The sequence below is a fragment of the Larus michahellis genome, chromosome 8 (genome assembly GCF_964199755.1).
Source record: "Larus michahellis chromosome 8, bLarMic1.1, whole genome shotgun sequence".
Classification (NCBI taxonomy): Eukaryota; Metazoa; Chordata; class Aves; order Charadriiformes; family Laridae; genus Larus; species Larus michahellis.
This window is the reverse complement of record NC_133903.1, coordinates 54,083,619-54,105,536: the sequence shown is the minus strand read 5'-3', so window position 1 is coordinate 54,105,536 and position 21,918 is coordinate 54,083,619. Positions and strand designations below refer to the sequence as shown.

The 21,918-nt window shown below is 40.6% G+C and overlaps 1 protein-coding gene across 26 annotated transcripts in view; it reads right to left on the bottom strand.

Moving 5' to 3' along the window:
* NFIA (nuclear factor I A) overlaps nucleotides 1-21,918 on the bottom strand; it is a 363,628-nt gene that overhangs the window by 40,539 nt on the left and 301,171 nt on the right. For 13 of the 26 annotated variants that reach the window (XM_074598837.1, XM_074598838.1, XM_074598835.1 and 10 more), the window contains 2 exons: nucleotides 14,262-14,390; nucleotides 476-654 (listed from right to left, as the gene is read on the bottom strand). In XM_074598837.1, coding sequence (XP_074454938.1) covers nucleotides 476-654; nucleotides 14,262-14,390 — 308 coding nt within the window. The remainder of the gene's footprint in view (nucleotides 1-475; nucleotides 655-14,261; nucleotides 14,391-21,918) is intronic. The other 13 variants (XM_074598859.1, XM_074598844.1, XM_074598853.1 and 10 more) reach the window with 3 other exon arrangements.

Here is a 21,918-nt window from a genome sequence, read left to right as displayed (position 1 = left end):
GATCTAAAGTGCTATAAGGCAGTATTTTTTTTTTTTTTTAATGAACTTAGCTGATCTGAAACATCTGTTTCTCACCCTCCCTTTTCCTGCTCCTTCCCCCCCCACTCTCCCCTGAACTTCAAAAATAATTAATAAAAATTATTCTGCCTTCATATTTTGTTAACCCGAGTTCCACTAGGGTTACAACGCATGCACCGGAGTCATTTGTGGAGGGACCCAAAAGGTCGCTGTATCACCAGCTTCTCTGACAGTTTAAGTTAATTTCACCACAATGTGGTCGAGTGGTTTTTTGGGGAGGTTTTTTGTCGTTTTTTCGAATATTTTTGCAGTAGCAGCATATTTTTTTTTTTCCCCTTCCAACGACTATTCCAAGGTGTGTTCCTGTATGCAACATGCTGTTAAAATAATCCCATAATCCCGTGGTTAATTTTACATAGGACAAACACTTCTGAAGAAATAAAAACGGCTTCCTTACATTTAGGAACCCCACCTGTCCAGCCTGCTGACCAGCGTCGGGGCAGACAAGTTGGACAAACTCTTTCAGAGTCTCCTGAGGATGATAGCGGATTGCTGGGTGTGAGAAGTATGGCCCAGGCTGTTGAATAATGGGTGATGTTGGAAAATGAAGAGTCGATGGTGTTGCATGTGGACTTGCTATAGGAAAGAAAACAAAGAAGTTATATAGAGTTTTGCCTTCGGAAAATAAAACAGTTTAAATCTACCGTAGTTTTACTTTTAGTCTTTTTTTTTTTTTTTTAAATGTACAGCATTATACATCTGATCTTCACAATTAATATATTAGACCACATTGTGTCCTACACTCACTTCATCTAGATCCTGAAAGCAAGGGAGCCAGACATTTTAAAGGATTTTCCATGGTTTTAGTAGACACGAATAAAGGAATCAGCAGTCCTTTGCGAAAGTGAAAACTATTCATCACCTTAAGAGCATTCCAAATCAATCAGGCAATAAAAAAATGTATTCGGGAGATTAGGGTTGATTTAATTGACATTTCATATAACTTGGATTTGCACATACGAATCCATTTTATATTGTACTATAAATGGTTGATAATTTAAAGATGGTCTAACACTTGCTGTTGTTGGGGTTTTTTTTCCACCTCAGTTTAGGAACATTTATTTTAAGTAACGTATTTTCGTCTAATGAACATGCATGAAAACATCGTTTTGAAAATTACATTTACATTTCCCCTGAATAATGTCCGGATCAAATCTTCAGCAAGCCCCCAGCTTGCATTCAGGGATGACGTTTAATTTGGTGAATTTATGGGCCACCAAGCCAGCTGGAAAATGTACTCCAGTGGAGGTGTAAAGGTGTAATGTACACAAGCCCATCGGCAATGACAGATTTTACCTTCAGCTGATTTCAGCAGAACTACAAGTGCAGCTGAAGAACCTTATGCTCTCCTAACGTTACGTGACACCTTTGCCCAGTTCCTTGGCCTTCAAGATATATTGGGTTGGACCCTTGTGAGCCAGCAGTGCTTTTCCACTGTTAGCTGTCACCTCGAGGAAGCAACTGCCGCCATTCGTAGTGCTATGAATTCTCCCTTTCCCCTCTAAAATGAGAATTCACTTTTCCTTTAGAATGCCCAATTAATCTGGTTGAGCAGAAGCTCATCCGTAAATCATAGTTTATTTCTCACCAAACAGCCGTCATTACATCCCTGTTGCTCCCTTGGCATGCTATCCTAGTAATCTTCCAAGGGGTCCGTGTGCATGTACTGCACTTGTACACCAGACATAACCGATTAGATAAAGGCTATGCAAGGGAGGTAATACCCTACAGAAACCCATGCGTTGGCTTTGAAGTAAGTTAAATATATGAGAGGGGAAAAAAAGCCTTTGGCGCTTTTCGAAAAATTGGAGAGATGCAGGAAAGTTAACTAAAATCAAACACAAACGAGCAAACACTCATTTCATGACGAATGTTATGAGAAACCCTCAGTTAAATAAAAGCTAAAATCTGCTTCTTAGTCTTGTTCATCGCCAGTGTAATAATATGACGCTTTATTCGTAATTTTTTTCTTAAGCATTATTAAACCATTAGCAAACTCGGAGCCTGAAGATGTGGCTAAAACGTACTCAGAGACAGCAGCAAGGAACCCTACTGCATTATGCTATAAACATTCATTAAGGGTTGGCTGGGCAGCACTTCCATGTGCTTCTTTCTCCATGACTGGACAGGAATGATTACTTCGGCACCACCACCAAAAAGAGCTGCACTCGTGCCCGGGGTGCTGATATGGGATGAACATGAAGCTCCCACCCTTGCCATGAAAAGCCCCCCTGTAGCCTTGTTAACCCCACGAGTCCTCCCAGTCTGGTCCCCTCAATACTGTTTAAAATATTCATAACAGAAAGAGAATCATACTAAATGTGCGGTACTAAACTGCATCTCATGCAATGGGAAAACATCCCTAAAAGAAAGCATGGAGATGAGGAACCCAAATGTAGCGTGCCGCCTTCAGCTCTCTCTGATCAAAGCAGATGCACATCCAGTGAATCTCTTCTGATAGCATGGGCTATCTGTCTTGTAACAGCTAGATATTGTGGCACGTGGGCTGAACTGGAAAACAGTATCTTCCCACAGCTGTGCTAGCTCCGCAATGCTGCGCTTGGGAAAAGGAAGCAAGAAGCAGCATATCCCACACTCCTTGTTATGGAAATGTTGACAGTTATTCCATGGCCAAGGCAAACACCTGTGTGCCCAGCCTGTTCAACCTGTCTGCACATCTGGGCTTATCTCTTGTTTTTTTTTTTTAAAAAAACAGTTAATTATTTCTTATTCACTTTTAAGACAAATAGTTTTGTTCTGAGTTTGCATCTTAAATTATAGTATATTTGAAAACTCTTCAGATAAAGAGCCTGAATCTTCAAAGGAAGAAATGAAGGCTATTTTCCTGTCCCCAAACTCCTGGGAGAGGCTGTAACTTTGAAGTGTGCTATTAAAGGTAGAGATAATGTGGGATTCACCTTACTAAATGTGGGTGTCTACCATGGAGCTAATTATCTTAGAATCAATGGAGAACTAAAAAGAACTAATGGTGTCTAAGGAGCCGTTCGTCTCATCTAAAAATAGACCACTGCCTTTGACCGCACTTCATTGACCACACTGACCGGCTCACCAACGGGTGTGAAGGGAGCCCACCGGTACTAGCTCCAAGGTGGATACCTCCAGTCCACGCACGCACCTTCAGTGAGGTGAATTCCACCCAAAGTGTCAGGCTCTGATCTCACACCAACCCCTGAGGTGTAACTCCTTTAATGACACTTACGTCAGAGCCACTTTACAGGTATGAACGTATCATCATCTTCTCCAGGAAGCAACAGTCATTTTAGAGCTTGTCAAAATATTTTGCCACGAATATTGGTTCAACTAAAGTTGGTGGTAAGCATTTTGATGACTACAACAAAATTTTCATTAGCATACAACACGCCCTTTTTTTGATATAAAACATATTCTTCCTCTCTTCCTTTGTATCTCCTTTTATAGTTTCTCCTTTCCTTGTATGCCAAATGGAAGATGAAGGGTGAAGATAAAAGTGAGAAATGAAAATTTATGTGGCAAACACCTAATTAAGTAAAAAAAAAAGACTGGGATTTTTTAAGCATTTATTAAAAAAATTTCATTTTAGCACCAGCTCTGTTAATACTATTTGAAATTGTTACGCAATTGTGTACTGGCCTGCGTACACATCTGGGAACAGATTCATTCCCTTTGTTCGACTGAATGGAAAGGATATAGAAATGCTATTTCAATCAAACAAGAAGGAATAAAAAATTGTACCCAGGCAACAGATGGAAATTCAAAACAAGGCCTGAGACCACAGTGCATTTAGTTTTTCCAAGGTATGGCTCTTCCTTTAATAATTTGGTTTGCTATATGAAAGATGTGTTAGAGTTATTAGAAATACTCATAGGCATGTAAGTATTAGGTCTTTCTCTGTTGTCTTGACCTCCTCAGGATGTCAAGGTAGAACAAAAAAGTGCAAAGCACTTGTTGGTGATCTTCCCAAAGAGAGAGAGAAGAAAAATGAATGAGAATGATCAACAATAATTCAGGAAGGTTAAGTGCCGCAAAAAGGAGAAAGTGGTTCCTCTTCAGAGTCTTGGCCAACTCCTCAGCATAACCTCGAAGGGCTTTCTGCTGATCATGGGAAAGACTCAGGGAAGGAAACAAGGCATCAGTCCTCGGTCTGTGCCATATACTGACATACAGGGTCCAGTTCTGGGCTCCCCAGTTCAAGAAGGACGGGGAACTGCTGGAGAGGGGAAAGCAAAGGGCTATGAAGATGATTAGGGGATTGGAACATCTCTCTTATGAAGAAAGGCTGAAGCATATGGGTCTCTTCAGTCTGGAAAAAAGATGACTGAGGGGTGACCTTATCAACACTTACAAATACTTAAAGGGTGGGTGTCAGGAGGATGGGGCCAGGCTCTTTTCAGTGGTGCCCGGGGACAGGACAAGAGGTAATGGGCACAAACTTGAGCATAGGAAGTTCCACCTAAACATGAGGAGGAACTTCTTTACTGTGAGGGTGGCAGAGCCCTGGCACAGGCTGCCCAGAGAGGTGGTGGAGTCTCCGTCTCTGGAGACATTCCAAACCTGCCCGGACGCGTTCCTGCCCAACCTGCTCTGGGTGACCCTGCTCCAGCAGGGGGTTGGACTAGATGATCTCCAGAGGTCCCTTCCAACCCCTGCCATTCTGTGATTCTGTGTGATTCTGTGATTTTCTCAGAGTAGATGGATTAAGCCTAAGAAGTAACAAATGGAATAAGGATCTCCAAAAGAGATGCTTTGCAGATGGCTTTGCAGTCTCTGACCAGGAAATACCTAATTTCTCAAATAGCAAAAGAAAGGGCTGCTTGATCAGAGGAAGAATCTACTACTATTAAACTGATCAACATCACAAGTGTGCCTCTCTCATACTGGAGAGAGGGAATTAAATGCTAAAGCCTAAAAACTGCTGCCCAGATACAGACCATTACTCTGATAGCTGTGTTGTGGTTGGTGTATACACCAACTTCGGTGTATGCAAAAATGGCCTTTCTGAATGCAGAACACAACCGTGTTTCCAAATATATGAATCCTCACAAACATTTTTAATCAGTTAAAGGACGAGAGGTAGCGGAGCAGGTTGCTTTTTTCCCCGTTTGCCTCTAAAAGGGGCAAGTGACTATGGACAAGCCCCTTCAGTCATGATTTTCAGAAATGCTTAATAAAAATTAAAAAGTCATTGTTTCTGAAAAGAATGCCTAGAGTTATGGAAGTTTTCCTGTGTATAAGAAGGGGCTTTTACTACTTATATGCTTCTGATGGGATATTACAAGTCTCAATCAGTGATTGTAAATTCTTTGAGATCTTCAGATGGAAGATAAAACAGGTCTTTGTCTATTATTTATTTACTTATTGACTTATTATTTATGTATCCCTAAGCAGCTCCGTGCTGCCAAACCATATTTCTCTTGGCGTCTTTCAGCCTGTGGCATTTATATTTTATTATTGACCTCACTAAATGACATAAAATATAAGTTCTACAACCTATGAAAATATGCGTATTCCAGATCAGAACTTCATTTCTACCTGCTGTAGGTATGGAGGAGTTGGACTATCTGGCGTTATTAAATCTGTTATTTGTGTGTGGGGGTTGGAGGCAGAAATTATCCTTCCATCTCAAGGCAAGCATAAATATTTCAAAGCACACATGATTCTAATTCCATTGAAGCTCATCTGAAACATCCCAGACTTTTTATTGAAAATGAGATGATAATGTATGGTGGCCTGCAACAGATATACCAGTATTTTAAAACTACTGCTATTGGGCCAAGTAATTATGCAGTACAGCTGTTGCGTGCTATACTGGATTTTTTAGTGTTTTATGAGTTCGTGGTGCTGTGCAGCACAGAAATAAGAGGATTTTTCAGAACACCGAATTCAAACATCTGATTATGCAGGCCAATCTTGTCTTTTCCCTTCTTGATTTGTAGTGGCCAATAACAAACTAACTAACTAATAAAATAAGCTGCGTTCATTGATTAGGTTAGCACTTCACATGTCTAAAGCAAACGAAGAAGAGCCAAAATTGTGAATTCTATTCAACTAAATGATCAGATAGTAAAGAATCAGTTAATTTGAAACAGGTTATAGTTTTCTTCAGATATTTAGCACCCTTCTCAAGCCCTTCTGCTGGAACAAAGGAGCGGTCCTAATAAAGACGCATGGGATTTTTTCTCCCAGGGAACACTCACTGACGTGGTAAAGGGACTTCACGATCGCACCTGCAGTGCTCAGACAGATTTCTCCACCAGCACAGAGCAACATATGGGTGAGATACATTGATCCGTCCACCTTCCCGTCTCCTCTTCCAAAAAGCCTTGCCAACCCCTTCAAGTCCAGATGACTGGCTGAAATTTCTTTCTTCATAAAGTTCTTTGAAGTCTTTGAAAGGGTCATTTAGTGTTGCTCTTCTCCCGCTCAGGCAAAGCTTACTATCACCCTGCACTCCTCGCCTGTTCAAAGAAGTTGTGGTCTGGGGAATCAAACCCACTGTTCCTTCACAGACCCAAGGGCTGGTCCATCAGACCAGGCCAATGGCGGATTGGCTTCACGAGGGCACAAGGCTCAGATACCTCCTCTACGAAGTGATAATAAAGTTTACTAATAGCTCATTAGACATTGATCCATCTTCCTAGAAATAGTAACATTATAATCATAATGAAACAGGATCATTTTTATCAGCTTGTTTTTGAGGGCATTATAATTGGCTTCATTACAATTAAGAAAGTATTTTTTTAAAAGTCATTTCCCTGGAAATGTTATAGAACAGTTTGTTCTGCTAGATATTTCCACTTCAGGCTCCTAAGTTGCTTTAACTCCCTGCATGCTGTAAGCTTTCTCCGAGCATTTAAGTGATGCAAGTGCCAGTTCAAATTATGCAAGATGTATCCCACCCTTTGTACCCCAAAGGTACTTATTCTGAAAATTGACCATATTAGAGTACTAATTGGCTAAGCCACCATGCTGGCTGATGTGAAATGCTTTCAAACACCATGAAACAGCTGTGTTTATCGGAAATATGAAGAGTGACTTTTTAATAAGGAGATCTGGCAATAATCCAAATTTGTTGAAAGGAACTTACACTTCTGTGTATAATACAATACAAGAGGTAAAGAATGGAAGCCTAAAACAATAGCTTTAAGCCCATAGATTTTTGTGATGAAAGCAGTTACCCAAACAAGAAAAAAAATAATTAAGAAACTTGGGCTGGGATTTGCAGAGGTCCTGAGAGAATTCATTAACTCCTTTTGAATTTCAATGGGAACTGCGTCCCTGTAACTCTTTCAAAGGTTTCTGAAAGTCCCCATTTTTCTTACTGCCCATTAGGAATCGATTTTAGGGTGATAAATGTAGAGCAGTCTCTTATTCAGGTTAGCAAGGACTTGCCTCTAGTTAAACATTGAGCTGCTGAGGGTAGGACTGACCAGTCCTGGGACCAGCCCTCCGAAGGGAATTCCGATCAGTGGAAAACTTAAGTATCGCTTAAATCCCATAGTGGTGCAAAGGGGCTCTTTAGTAACGTGTCTGTCAGGTCCATGGGTGAGCCAAATTCAAACCGATCCTGTCTTGCATTCCCATTTACACTGACCAGGCTGGGAAATCATGGGGTGGGAGAAGAAAAATAGGCCATGCCCTCTCAGCATGGCTAAAATTTAGGTATCACTTACTTCCACATTACGTAGGCAAACGTAGGTGAAACATTCAAAATATAATATCAACAGCTGACCAATGCAAGAGATGTAAAAATACCCTAAATACGATGGGTGGCGGATCTGTTCCTGCCCGTGGACTTCAAAAGAAGGACTGAACTGCCGAATGTCTACCTCTCAGCTCCAGAAGTCAAGCGCAGGTGGTCGGCTAAGCACTGCTGAAAAAACAGCCCCACAGTATCTCCACGCTGGGGCTGGCGCTCAGCCCCCTTCTGCTGCTCCGAAGAGTGGGATAAGGCACCTGGATCTTTCTTTTTTTTTTCAGAAATACTCTTTCTGTAAGAGATTTTGTGGTAGCAAGTGGGAGGCAGAAGGACATTTTGCCAGGGCCCACGGAGTTCCTAGCAAAAAGAAAATATGCTTAAAGCTGTGTTTGGGCACAGGGTATAGTGGTGTACTCCGGATTGTGAGTATTACAGCCTGCTTTTGAAAACCTGTAGAGCTGAACCGAGCGGGGGTTCCAGATTCTGGCATAGGCAGGGGGCCAGTTAAGTTAGCTATTTTGAGCAGATTGTTTTAAAACATGTCAAAATTCTTCTGCCTTTGGGAGATCAGAATACTACAGAACTGATTTCAAGGTATAGAAACAAAAACCATACCTATAGAAAGCACTCCTTCCTTCCAAGACCACAGCTAGAGGTCAAAAAAATAAATCTAATTTAACCTATTCGTAGAATTCTTACTTCACGTCAAATGCTGGCAACTTTTGCATATTATTATTGTTTTTAATACACATGATGTATTCCCACATAGAAGATAAAAACTGCTGCTAGGAGAATATATCATGTCTTTCTTATAATGAAATGCAGTTGATAAGTTTACAATAGAAATGTAAATTCTCTTAAAAACCACAACCTTTATGTGTGTGATGATATAATTCTGCTTTGATACTAAAAAGGGCATGGTAATGGAATCTGTGACTTTGGAGTGATATATTGCTGTTAAGTTAATAGGACTCCACATTCCCATTTCTAATATCAGTGTTTTTCCCCCCTTTCATTCTGTAGATGGTAAGCTGATACTACATAAACATTGTTAAAGCTATAGTTCCACGCTACAGTAATTCACTTAACTTTAACATGATTTATGGTTCTGTCAATAGAGGAGGTTGAAAATCCAGAGCTCTGATGCTTAAACATGGGTTCCATATTTAAAGCAATAATGTGCTTTTTGTGTGTGTCTGAAGCTAGAAGAATTTAGCATAAAGCAGAGATAAAAATATTATAGTTCACTGCACTGTTTAAAGCATATAGTTTAACTTCACGGATACATCAAAGAGAGCAAAGAAACTGAACTGCAGAATCAGTAAAAGCACGGGCAAAATACTTTGGTCCTGTAGCACTTTATTTGTATATTATTTTTTAGGGATGCATGAAATCCTATTGGTATTTTTAACACTCCACCTTTTTTCATTCTTTTGCTCAGTTAGATCAGCTCCTTTTGTCAGGATGAGTTTAAATCTGGGTCCACTGTGTTAATCACCCCCCATTCTTCTTTCTGGCACTTACCCTCCAGGCATTTTGCCTCTTTAGGAGATTAAGCGACCAAGTCATCTTGTTGCTCTAACATGTCCTCACTGGAGCAACATATTAACACAATTCCTCTGCAAAAGAGCCCTCTTTAGAAGTTTGCTGCAGGGATGACAAATTAACCCAGCATGGTGTCCCACACATCTATCTCAGTACAAATTATTAGTGTAATAGAGCTTTTAGTTATGCATTTATCTAGTAATTATTGAACGGTTATACAAAACGAAGCTGAGCAATCATGGCCCTTTATGAGGCAATCTCAGTGGGTGGCCTTACAGTTAATTTAGGATAGGACTGTCTAAGCAGTTCACTCACACACAAATTAGCTGAACAGCCCGCTCCTTTAAATATTTCCTATGTCACAGGCTAACTCTTTACAATACAACAAAGGTAGAGTTTTAATTACACGGTTCCTGACTTTTGTTTAGCTGAAGCTTTAACCGTTTGCAAGCCTTCCTCTCTGCCCTCCCCTGCCTGGGATATGGGAGTAGATGGCAGTTTGGGTGAGGTGTCTGGTAATTACTAAACCCTGACCTTGGGGCCATCTGGTAGGAAACTGTTTTTCCTTCAGCATGGTATTATCTCAAAGTGAGAGGAGAAAAATCAGAATCTTCACCTCCACGGTCAGCTCTCCTGACATTGTAAACTGGGGCATCCCTTCGTGCTGCTGCAGAAGCAACGCTCATCTGTCGGCCAGCGTTACGCTATTTACGGTTTCCACTCGACTTTCTTACCCTTGTGGTGTGGCTCTCGCCTCTTTCGGCTGTCTTACGTTACCGACCCCTGATCTGAGGTGTATCGGAATGAACTTGCACCGCTTTGTTTTTGTCAAAATTCAAAGGAAAGTAGAAGGTTACATTAGTCTGCCAGCTGACAGCATCGAGGAGCAGCCACAGATAGTCGTATGGAACAGGATATTACAAAATGTCCTTTCACATTGAGTAGCTCTGGAGCGAGGTAGCAGGAATTATCGCTTTGATTCGCTTGAAGCTGGCTGACAGGAGACAGCTAACAGGCACTGACACTGTGGTGACCCTGGGGAGCAGTTTGATAGAGAAGGGCACAGTGTCTTCCCCGATATTGACATCACTTTTTTGCCAACTTTTTTGCCAACTATCCTGCAGAGTTTCCCTGGTAGGCCTTGTCCTGATAAAAATCTCAATGGCAATGCTTATTATGGAGGAAATGAATATAATGGGAACCACTCCACTAGTTGACTTTCATCCTTTCTTTTTTTTCTGCTCACACACCCATTTCCTTGGGTTCTTCCCATTGTGCTGTATTTCTTGTTTCTTGTAATTGTGTTTCTCCTTCATTTATCTTCCTAACATACCATCTCATTCTTATCTTTTTTTCTTTCCTTGCCTTTTCTTCCTTGCTTTTTGGCTTGCAGGATCTATGCTGTCATATTCTGTGGAAATGCTTGAATGCTCTACAGCACAGGCTGCCGTATATCCGTGGTTTACAAGATCGTGGTCAATTTAACGTTTCAGCCAGCTCCAGATATAAAGTCACTAGAGTGTAAGTAGCAATACATGGAAACCTAAAACCACTTATGTAAATACTGCTGTCACCCATAGCATTTAAATCCTTCACTGTCTGGTAAAGAGTTCAAGCGGGCTAATGTCTGGGAAACTTTGTAAGATGCCAGCAATACATGATGGCTTTGCAATACTGGAGTACTGTAGTGAGCTACGCTGACCACCAAATAATCTAACTTGCAGGTAACAAAAGTATGCTGCGTAGGAGATAGGGATCTAACTGCTTAAATTTTCAATGCTTTGAAATAAATTCTAAAACTGATAGTGATGCTAAAGCCACCTATAGGTGATCAGTTTACCATCTGCCAGACACTGAATCCTAACCACGCTGGTCCAGAGAAGACATATGGTGCATTCATAGAGTCATGCCCAAAAAACTGCCATCATCAAGTGAGGCTCCATGAATCACTTTGCTAGCTTATCACCAAAGAAACTTGGATCTTACCACCATCTGTTGGAACTACTGAGGAGTCACTGAAGCATTGGCATCCATGCGCCAGCACTCACTGCACATCTGGTCCTTTGGTCAGCCAGCTCAGATCCTCTCTGCTGGCTACTGCCCAGCTGGGTTGGGTACTGGCAGCAGCACCAATGCAGACAGCAAACTAGTGCGCAGCCTTCCACAACGCAGTACAGTACAGGCAATTTCACGAGAACAGAGGCTTTCCAACTGGTTGATTGAATGGAGCACCTCTGATTGAATGGAGAAATCCTCTTAAGGATCTACTCCTCCTCCAAGCAAGTTTTGTTTCCAAAACGACTCAATGTGGGGATCACTGGGAAGGGCACTCAGTATCCTGGGATACCCCAGCATAAGACGTGCACTGTGTTCTAAGGAATGTTTGGAAGCGTGTGATAGATTCGTGAATATTCCCGAGAAGTTATAAATCACTGGTTGTCAATGACAACACCTGCCATGAATAGTCTACAGCTTCTTCTCTGCTGTCTATTTTGATCATGCTTTACAAATGCATCTCATATACACATCCAAGTGATAAACTTGCACATATGAACATCAGAAGGAGATTGAACCTTCTTGTAATCGTTCAGTTGGCTGAGGAGCTTACTCTGATGGTGACCTACTTACTCATGACTTTCCTTTCTCTGAAATATCTCTGCTGACTGAAAATTAAATCCTGCTCTTACTTTTCTGAAGACCACTCAGTATGACCTGCCACTGACCATTTACATAATGCAGAGGTATCCAAAGAGATATCCAACGTGTATGTACTATATTATACCAATCCTTTCTGCAGAAAGGTACAACTTCCAGTAACTAATGGTGGCTATGAATTGCTCGAAGATTATATCCTCTTATATGATTGCATTATACTCTGTATGTTGCCACTTTTGATACCTGAAAAGCTTCTCTCTTCTGCTTACTGTCCTAAAGTACACTGGAGGCAATGGGATAAAGAACAAAGCTGGATTTGCAGAGAATAATCCGTCTCAGTATCTTACCCTTTACTAACAGAACGATTGTTGTGGAAGAGAAATAAACACAGCCAGTGTGCTGTGGAAGAAGAATACTGACGAGGAATGTCCAAAAAGAACAAAGAAGGAGGTCTGGAAGAAGATCTTTCCAGGATGATGACACTTCAAGAATCCATGGATGGATTCAGAGGGATTTTTTTTTTTCTGAAAGTCTGTAAGACTTTGTGAACAAGCATAAAATAGAAGATGCTTCCAAATGATGTTGCAGAAGAAGTTTTAGTTAACGTGTTAGGAATCGTGATGATTAAAACTGTGTTACTTCTTTATGGAGTTAGGAAAGACATCTCCTTCCAAACAAACAAAATTTGGGAACTGTAGTCATTGTATTTGCTCTTTCAAATTCTGGCCGTCTCTGAATGTTCTTCTCACATAGCCGATGGATATCCCCTGGTGCATAGAAAAAGTCTTGTAAAAACAGACTGTAGATGAGATTTAAACAAGACCTCATCAGTGATACATTTCCTCTCTCAACCACACAAAAATCCAAAATACAGAGGGTCTAAGCAGGGGCAGACAAAGGCATTCAATGATCCTAAAAAATAAGTGTGAGGTAAAACATAGCTAAATAAAGAAAGGCCTATTAACCAATCAATCGACAACTCAAATCTAAAAGGCTGAACTTCTAAAAGATAGGAATTCAGAGTCAGCTGATGTGCACTGAATATAATGTTAATGGAACATTCATATTATTCATACTTGTATCACCAATTATCAAGGCTTTTAAAAGATATATTTACCAGATAGCTCATATCCAAATTTCAAGGGAAATCTGTATAGAATTTAGATGCCTAAGGTCTTCTGAGGATCTAGGTGTGTGTCTAAGGGTAATAAATAATTTTTATGGGATTAACCACAACAAATCAAAGATACAATAAGGAGATTTAACAAAGCACAAAACCCCATGAAGTGCAATTCTGACCTCGCTTCAACTTAGTGCAGTTCCACTACGTCCCACCCCATCACCTGGCCTGTGCAGACAAAGAGGCTCCTCCTGCTTTATGCTGCCCTCAGTAAAACCCCACTAAAGCCAAACAGACATTTCAAAATAATTTCCAGTATGAATTGCTAATATGTCTTTTTATGCTTCACCATTCGACCAATTCCTTAATAATCTTGTCTAAATGAGACAAAATTTCACAGCAGAAAGAAACATGTCACAACCATTCATTCCTATTTTTATATCTTCCAAAGAGGTTTGTAAGAAGATTCATTCATTTGTGTATATTACTATGCCCAAGCGAGTTCCTTTTCAAACGTGAACTGAGTATTGCATTTAGTTTTCTAGGCTAAATGCAAATGCAGCTTTCTAACAAAAACGTGTAAGTACATCTAGACCCAGAGGACATCTCTTTTACTTGGAAAGACAGTCAGAAGAGTACTGTGAAGAAAACCAGCCAAAGCATTGCAGGAACCAACTCCAAAGAAGTCCCCTAACAAGGCGGTTCTTCAGCACGTCGATACCAACAACACAAGCACTAAAGGACTGGCAGAAACAAAGCCACGGTGCTGGAAGACAGGCGTGGTTCAGAAGGGAGCGATGGGTCCCTATCTCGAGCGGTTAGACCGAATCTGTGCTATGAATGGACACAAGCAGAAGACACTCTCTGTAACACAGTCAGTCCCTTTCCCCACCCTCTTCAAATAAAACCCCAAGCCCCCAGAAACCAGCGTTTCCACCTTAGGCACTGGTGAGCGGTCACCAGGAGATTTACCAAGCAGCCCAGCCTAGCAAAACCGAATGCGGGTCTTGACAACTAAAACCTCCGGGTTATCAAGCTTCTGAAGCACAGCCTCTCGCTGGCTGGGTCACAGGTGGCGATGACTTTCCGTGGAAAGGCGCTGGGACGGCCACTGGGTGCCGTGGCTAACGTTTAAGCTGCCTGGGGGGCTCTTGGGTTAGGCCTCACCTCTGGGTCCTGTAATGACAGGTCGATGGTGCTGTGTGAAAGCCGTTCCAAGGGAGGAGGTCTGCGAAGGCGAGGGACTGCTGAAACCAGACTTCTCTGACTTCTTTAATGTAGTTGGCGATGGCATTCCTGGCAAGAATGATTGATAAGTGCAATTTAATAATGCTAGGTCATGGAACGACAGCCTATGCATTGTGAAAGTGGGTGCAGAAGCAGCTAGAAAAACTTAAAGGACAAATGAAACGGAATACAACAGCAAGCTGAAAGCTCACTTTTATTTGTGGTCTTTTTTTTGAGGCAGAAGCAGCCATGGTTTGCTCCGAGAAACGAGTACTAAAAGGCAGCCATATTTTTCTTTTAAATCTGAAATATGGATAAGATGCAGCTTATTATTTCTACTGAAACCTACTCTGCTTTATTTTTAGAAATCTGTAATAGCTGGAGCATTTGGATTTTTACAGGCTTTTTATGAGTTCTGTCTTTCACTCACTGGTTTAGTAGATTATTGCAAATGGATCTTTTAAATGTGCTGCACGACTCAAGGCACAACTAGAGAATGAAGTTTTCTGAGTTCAAACTCTGCCTCTCCTTACTCTCTTGACTTCAAAGGTATATATTTATGTGGTTCCCTTTTGCTTTCAAATTTTTTTTAAAGGGTGAATGGTATTTGTGTCTTGATATTAGAAGCCACACTGGAATTATTTCAGAGTTGTTATTATGCCCTTGAACTATATCAAAGGCTTCCAATGAAAATCAGAGTTAAGTTGCCATTGGGTGAAACCTCTCCCGTGGACAGGCAGAAATGGTGTAATGCTAATATGACCGGTTTGTTATACTCTGTAAGAGTAACTCCTGTTGATATCATATCAAGCCCGTGGCACCGAAGAAATTAGTGGAATGACTATATTGCAATAGGCTCTTAAAATCCAAGCCTTTTCTGCATATGATTTGTGCTTGGATAAAAGACTATTACAGCACATAGATGAAGAATATGTACGTGTGTCCCTATTATTCTCTATATTTTTATAGCTGTAGAGGCATATGGGTATTCTGATCATCTGCACATACTCTGAAAACACATCATTTCCAGTATATACAGTACATCAGACATTTTGCATATCCGTAGGGATGTAGCAAAACAAAGGTGCAGAACAGTTGAGGTTTCAGGTGCGAAAGCGAAATATCAGACAATGTGGAAGTTGAACTTCCACTAGCAAAGTCATTCAACCTTATTTCCAGCTCTGTATTTTATAGAATTTAATTGTTAAAAAGTAAAGAGAGAGGCCTGGACAATATTATCTCTGGACGATATTATTAACTTTATATTTAATAACACTAGTTTTATAGTCCCTGGGATGTTGATTGCAATATGCAGGAGCCTTCTTTTACTTTATACGCTGCACTGCTGGGGTCTTAATGGTTTCAGTGAGGTTTTCCAGTTTATATTTCAGAAAGTTAAATAAAGTAAGGGAGTGGTTAGAGTTCCAGTGTTGTACTTGCAGCTTTCCGCCTTGAAACAGTTTGCTACAAGGGTTTGCTGTCATGGTGTTGTGTCATGGCAAGAAAGGTTCCGCACTCAATCTTTCAAAAATAAAAGTTTACAACTGACAGACTATTGTGCAAGAAAAATACTGGGTTGGGTTTTTTTTCATACTGGTCTTAAGGACTTTGGAGTGGGGACAAAAGCAAAAAGAGCTGGTTCAGTTTCGGGGTAAGAGAGAAAAGGAGACTGAACTAAGGTGTTTCACTGCAATATTCCAACGCTGAATTTCTGCTCAAATGGCGCGTTGGGATGTAACTTAGTTATTGCTCTGTGTTTGAGTGTCCATATCCAGGACAAGGATACTCAAAAGAAGTAAAGGTGCTCTTCACCCAGATTTCCTTATGGTAGAGGAACTGGGGATGGAAACACCAAATGAGTGTCAGCCCCAGCCCTAAACACAACGTCGAGGGTCAGTGGTGACATTTGTGCTTGGGGAGGGGTAGAGGAATTACGCTGGCGGCAGCAAGGCCATGGGTACATGTGGGTACATCTTTTCTGTGCTGGGCTGTGGAAGGGGCTCCGTTTTCCCCCAAGGAAGGTTTTAACGTAGCAGGCTCCATCCCTCTTAAGTGCAAAATATCATGGATAGAACGAGAGACTGTTTATGCACGGGGATTATCACAGTAAAACACGCCTGCTTGTGAGCTGCTCTAACTGCAAGGTCGTGCAGCACTCTTGCGTGGAGGCAGAAGGTCCCTCAGGCAGCTGATGGCTCTGCAGCCCATGAGCAGAGATCCAGGAGGGGACAGGAGTCCCAGGCAAGCAACGGAGGTCACGGAAGGAGCAAGGGCTCTAAGTCTACCCACTGTATGGTTCAGCTGGCTCATGAATTCTCTGCTTTCCCCCATATCCTCTAGTTGCGTACCCTCTTTGGGGTTATGGGAAAGGTGATAAAGCTTCTGAGAAAGCGAAGAAGCTGTTCTTTTAGCCCTGTGCTTAAAAACCTGCTTGACTCATCTCAACCCTGGTAGGGCTAGAGAGAACAGTGGAATATGTTTTAAAGCTGTAGCAAGTTCATGTGATTGAGTCCAAACACTGGAACTCGAGGAGCTGCAACAAAGCTGAGGAATGCCCTTGCACTGTGGCAATGCTGAGCAGCGTCATGTTCATGTGGGGATGGATTTTATATGGTCGAGGCAGCTGTCTTCATGTGAAAATAGAGATTCTAATGTAACACGATGTTGTAAAATTGCGTAGAAAGACAACTTGAAGCACTGATAATTGGTTCCTACTTTTGTTATATTTGTTTGTTATCGTCATTCTGATTGCCACTATTATGGCTACTTGGTGGTTTTTATTTATTTCAGTGTATTCTGAAATGTATTGGTTTGGAACGGTCCAACTCTACCATGTTTTTATTTTGTTTGAGGTTTGTAATGACACATTTTATTTTGAGTGATCATATCCATCAGATCTCAAGAAAAAAATGGCTGCATCCTAGTTCAGAAGAATATGCAAACAGGAGCTTAATTACATCACTTAATATTGACCAAGAGAAAGAATGAGATGAGCTTGCCAGCTCATTTCCAAAGCATGTTTTGTCCTTTAAGAGGGGAGGGTATGACAGAAAGTTAGGCAGTGCAAAGCAATTAGCATCATTCACATTTTATGTTGCGCTAGCATGGTGCTCTAGCAGCAAAATTCAAACATTCGTTGAATGGGTTAATAAAAGAAGAAATACAGTCGGCATGCAAGAAAAAGGTTTCCAAGAACAAGCCAAAATATGTCCCATTCTTCTAAATTTATCACAGCCATGTCACATTATCCTTGAGACTGCCAGGAATGTCAATTTTTTTGCAATTTTAAAAAAATATCTCATTTAGCACCATATGTTTGGTTAATGTGCCTGATATATCCTGCGTATTCTTTAGTCCATCCATTTCTAATACTCATTTTCTTTTTTTTCCCCCTTGCTAAGCCATATGTTACAATGCTGGTCATTCCATCAAAGCTCCTTTCAGGAGCTGAGAGCGAGGAAACTCGGGTTTAATCACCCACAAAAATTAAAATCTGATACTACAAGTGTCACTTTTAGGTAAGCAGTCTCAACACTCGAGTGAGCATTGTAGGTGCCCGGTGCCTATGAAAACCAGGCCACCTATGAGATGGCATGGTGTATATTAACAACTGTGAGGCGGGAACTAAGATAAATGACTAAATATGGAATTAGGTGTTTAATTTTTGGCACCCATGCCCGAGCCTCTTGGCTAGTTTTAAAGGTCTTCTGTTTCGTACCTAATGAGTTTTAACACATTTAGTGGTCCCCAGTCCGCAGCCTCCCCTCCTGTGTTGCTCAGGGATGCAGGAAATTAAAAAGTTAAAACTGAAGCTACCCAGGGCAGAGCCCAGGGAGGATGCTGCTGCCTTGCGCCGCTTTCCTCACCGTTGTTCCCAAGAGCTAATGAATATTGGGGACCACTGCACTGAAAACCAGATTTCAGCACTTCGCATGGCCCCAAGGAAGGGGCAGTGCCAACTCGTAAGGACACCTCTGAGTCCCGACTCTCCTCTGTCTCCTCTCTGGTGCGGGGAGGCAACAAATTACAATATCCCCCAACCCGCCTCAGCTGCGCTGGCCGGTGAATAGGGAATGGAGCCAAGGATCCTCCCCGTTCCCTGCCTCTTTCTATCCATCTGCTCCGAGCAAGGAATAAACAAGAACAGCCAGAACACAACGGCTGGGTAACCCAGGTGGGGTTTAAAAGTGTTTCTTACTATTCTGTGTATAGGACGGTTGTCCAAATCACAGCCACACCTGGCACTTTTAGGAAACACAGATTTCATAATGCAGGTCTGAGTCTCCTCTGAATGTTATTTAGAGTGCAAGAGAAGAAAATCAGACTTAGTCTATTTTCATCTTATGGCAGCTTTTAACTACAGAATAAATGGAAAAGTTAATTGCTAAATAAAAAAGAAAATAAAGGGATTTGTGGCATAAAACACAGATGGAAGTCTGAGTGGGTGTGTTACTTTAACTTACTGTACTTGTGTTCATGTGATTCTATAAGTATACGTACGCCAAACATATATGGTCTTAGCCTGCTCCCATTAACACAAATCCGTTTTTTTCACTGGACAGAGGGAACCAGATCAAAGACCATGATGGTGCTAAATGGAACAAGATGTGTACTTTCGTATTTTTTTCCAAAAGGAAATATTAATTTGACATTGGTTTTTCAGTTGAAAAGAATTTTAATTGCAGTACACAATAAGCAGAAAATTCAGACAACAATAATCTTGAAACTGTTAGCAGCATTATATTTCTATCAAGGAATTTGTGTGCCTTTTCAACATTAGAGCTTTCTGAATTTTCATTAATTTGGCATTTCCCTAAACACACAAGTTATTTTGTTCATTCCACATCATGCATCACACCCTTCTGCTCAATGCATAATGCAAGCGTAAATGGGATCCTTGTCCTTGAGAGACTCTGGTTACTGGAGCCATTGCACGGATGTTGAAGTCCCGCAGTAAGACTTTCCAAAACTCTGCACTTCGCAAACCTCCAGCCCAAGTTTAATCAGTGAATGCACAGGAATACTTCATGCTCCTCATCTTCTAAGGGGCACTGGAGCATTGTGATGGTTTTAATTCCTCTACCTCCTTATGTTTGCCAGTACTAGAAACGCACCACATAAGAGTCTTCCTTGAGTACAGCTAAAGATCTTCAAATTTTCATGTATGAGGCTGACATATATTTAAATGGACCAGAAAATGATGCGTGAGAATTGAATGCACAAATCCTTCCCAGAACCAATAAATATCTATAAAACTATTTCCCACACACCTATGTACCTTGCTAAGAGAGGTACTGAAATTAGGATTAACTTCGATGAAGCGAATGGAGTCACAGCTGTGTAAGAGGAGAACAATTCCCCTTCTCTCCAAATCTAGAGCTATATCTGTGCCTGTATCTGTATATCCATCCGATTTCATTTGATTAATTACTAACTTGATTCTGACTGCACACATCCCAAACAATAACTCCATCTCAAGTTAGCCACATTGGTAGACCAGCTAAATTTCATCTCCAAAGATGACTTTTGGATAATGACCCCAATATTCCCAGTAGCTCTCTGCCACTAGATTCTTGATGGAGATTTCGTAACAAAAGCTATGAATGAAATAGGGTTTGGATCTTCATTCTCAAGGGGCGCTATGAAAAGGAATCACGGAAGCTCAGGTATTACCAGGTGGACAATGAACTCAACAACATGCAGAACAAATAGATGATGCAAAAAACCAAGGTGGCTGTTGAAGAAAAAACTGATACATGGGAAGAATTTTTCATGGAATTTTCATACTTCTGTGCAAATTACTCCAGCAATTTCACTGAAATCAGTATCAACAGAAATGCTGATCAGCTGCTTTTTTTTTTTTTTTTTCTGGGGGATTCTTAATTTCAAGCTTCTTGAAATTTTGATGGCTATACTACTGTCAATCATAATAAATCTGTTCTACTTAATGCTGAGCAAACTTTATTTGTCATCAGCTGAGATATGATCACACTAACTGCCATCCATCAGTTTACTGTATTAGTTGCTCCAGTATACACAAAACACAACGCAGATGGAAATTCACTCATCCTAATGAAGTGCTCTTTAATTTCTACGTTCTGAATAGATACTTCCTCCCCTGGCCGCGTTCTGAGTTACCGTGATCACTGATGAGCTACCTGCCAGTGAGTACCTCGCTTCACAAGACCAAATCCAGCTTAATAAACAATGATTTTACAGGAGAAAAATGAAAGCTCCCCCTCTATTCACTTATCAAACTACTGCATATGCATCACCAACACACACAACCAGTTTCCTCAGAACTCGACATCTGACAGATCATCAGGAAAACAGAGCTAATCTATCCGTACCCATCAACGTCGTATCATAGGTGACTGCCAGATACTTAAGAAGCTATCCAAAAGAAATGTCACAACTCTTTTTCAAGACACTACAAAAGAAATGTTCCAAATAAAATAAAGCAAATGCACGTACAAGTAAATGAGCCAAAGAACTTAATAAAAAGAGATTGATTAAAATGAGGACCAGAATGTTCAAAAAAGACTGAGAGAGAGAGGTGCCAAAGGCGCATTAAATGGATTCAATGGCTTTGGGTTTTAAATGCTTTTGGACTCCTCAGCAATTTTTAGCCAAAAATGATAATTCAAGTTAGAATCAAAATTCTGATGTCACTTAGGAAAAAGAAGGTTGAAATTTCTCCCTTGTAAAGGAGCGCTGCTCCATTTACAAAGGAGAAACATCAGCTTATGCTGATGGAAAATCTTGCCTAAATTTTAAAACTGAGCACTACAATATCCACCATTATTTTAAAACCCTACCCCATTAAAATCTGCCTTCAATTATTTGGTGCAATGTTCCCGTAGAGTGTTTTACCTTATCTGTTTGTACCTATGTTTACAACACCAGCTGGACTGTTTTAGACGTCTCAACTTAGCCTTCGTTCCTGCTTTGTCACCCAAGTGGTTCTTTCATAACTAATAAACTAGTACTCGACATATTACCAGTTTCTTCAAAATATAATTTCATGAGTTCTATATTTAAAAACTTTAATTAGAAGCATAATAAACAGCAAGATAACAGTTCATTTTCCCCCTTCCATTTAATGTTAGTTTCAGTATAATTTTGCATTGTATAAATATGTATTTTAATAAGAATAAAAAAAATTTTCTAATGACGTCTTTAAACATCTCATCGTTTAAAATTCATGACTACATTTGTTTCTTTTCAAATGTTATTTGAGAGTTTTTCAGCATACTTGGCAGATTAGATCTAGCAGCAGGGACAAACTGCAGCCATCCATAGGAGAATATACCTTTATGTGGGTGCTTTGGGGATAGAACATCTATAGCTGTAAGGCAAAAAATGCCATCATAAATTTGGATGGCATTTACAAAGCCCTCTAAAAAGTCTTTGCATATGATTATAGCTGAGGTATGATATTTTTGCAAGTAAAAGACCCAGAATAGATTTATGTTTCAACTATATCTTCCTGAGATGCATATGGATGCTAAATTGCAAGTGATACTAAAGGGAATTTTAGTAACTGAAGAGGATGGAGTCAAATTTCCCGATTTTTTAATTTATTTTATTTTCTCAA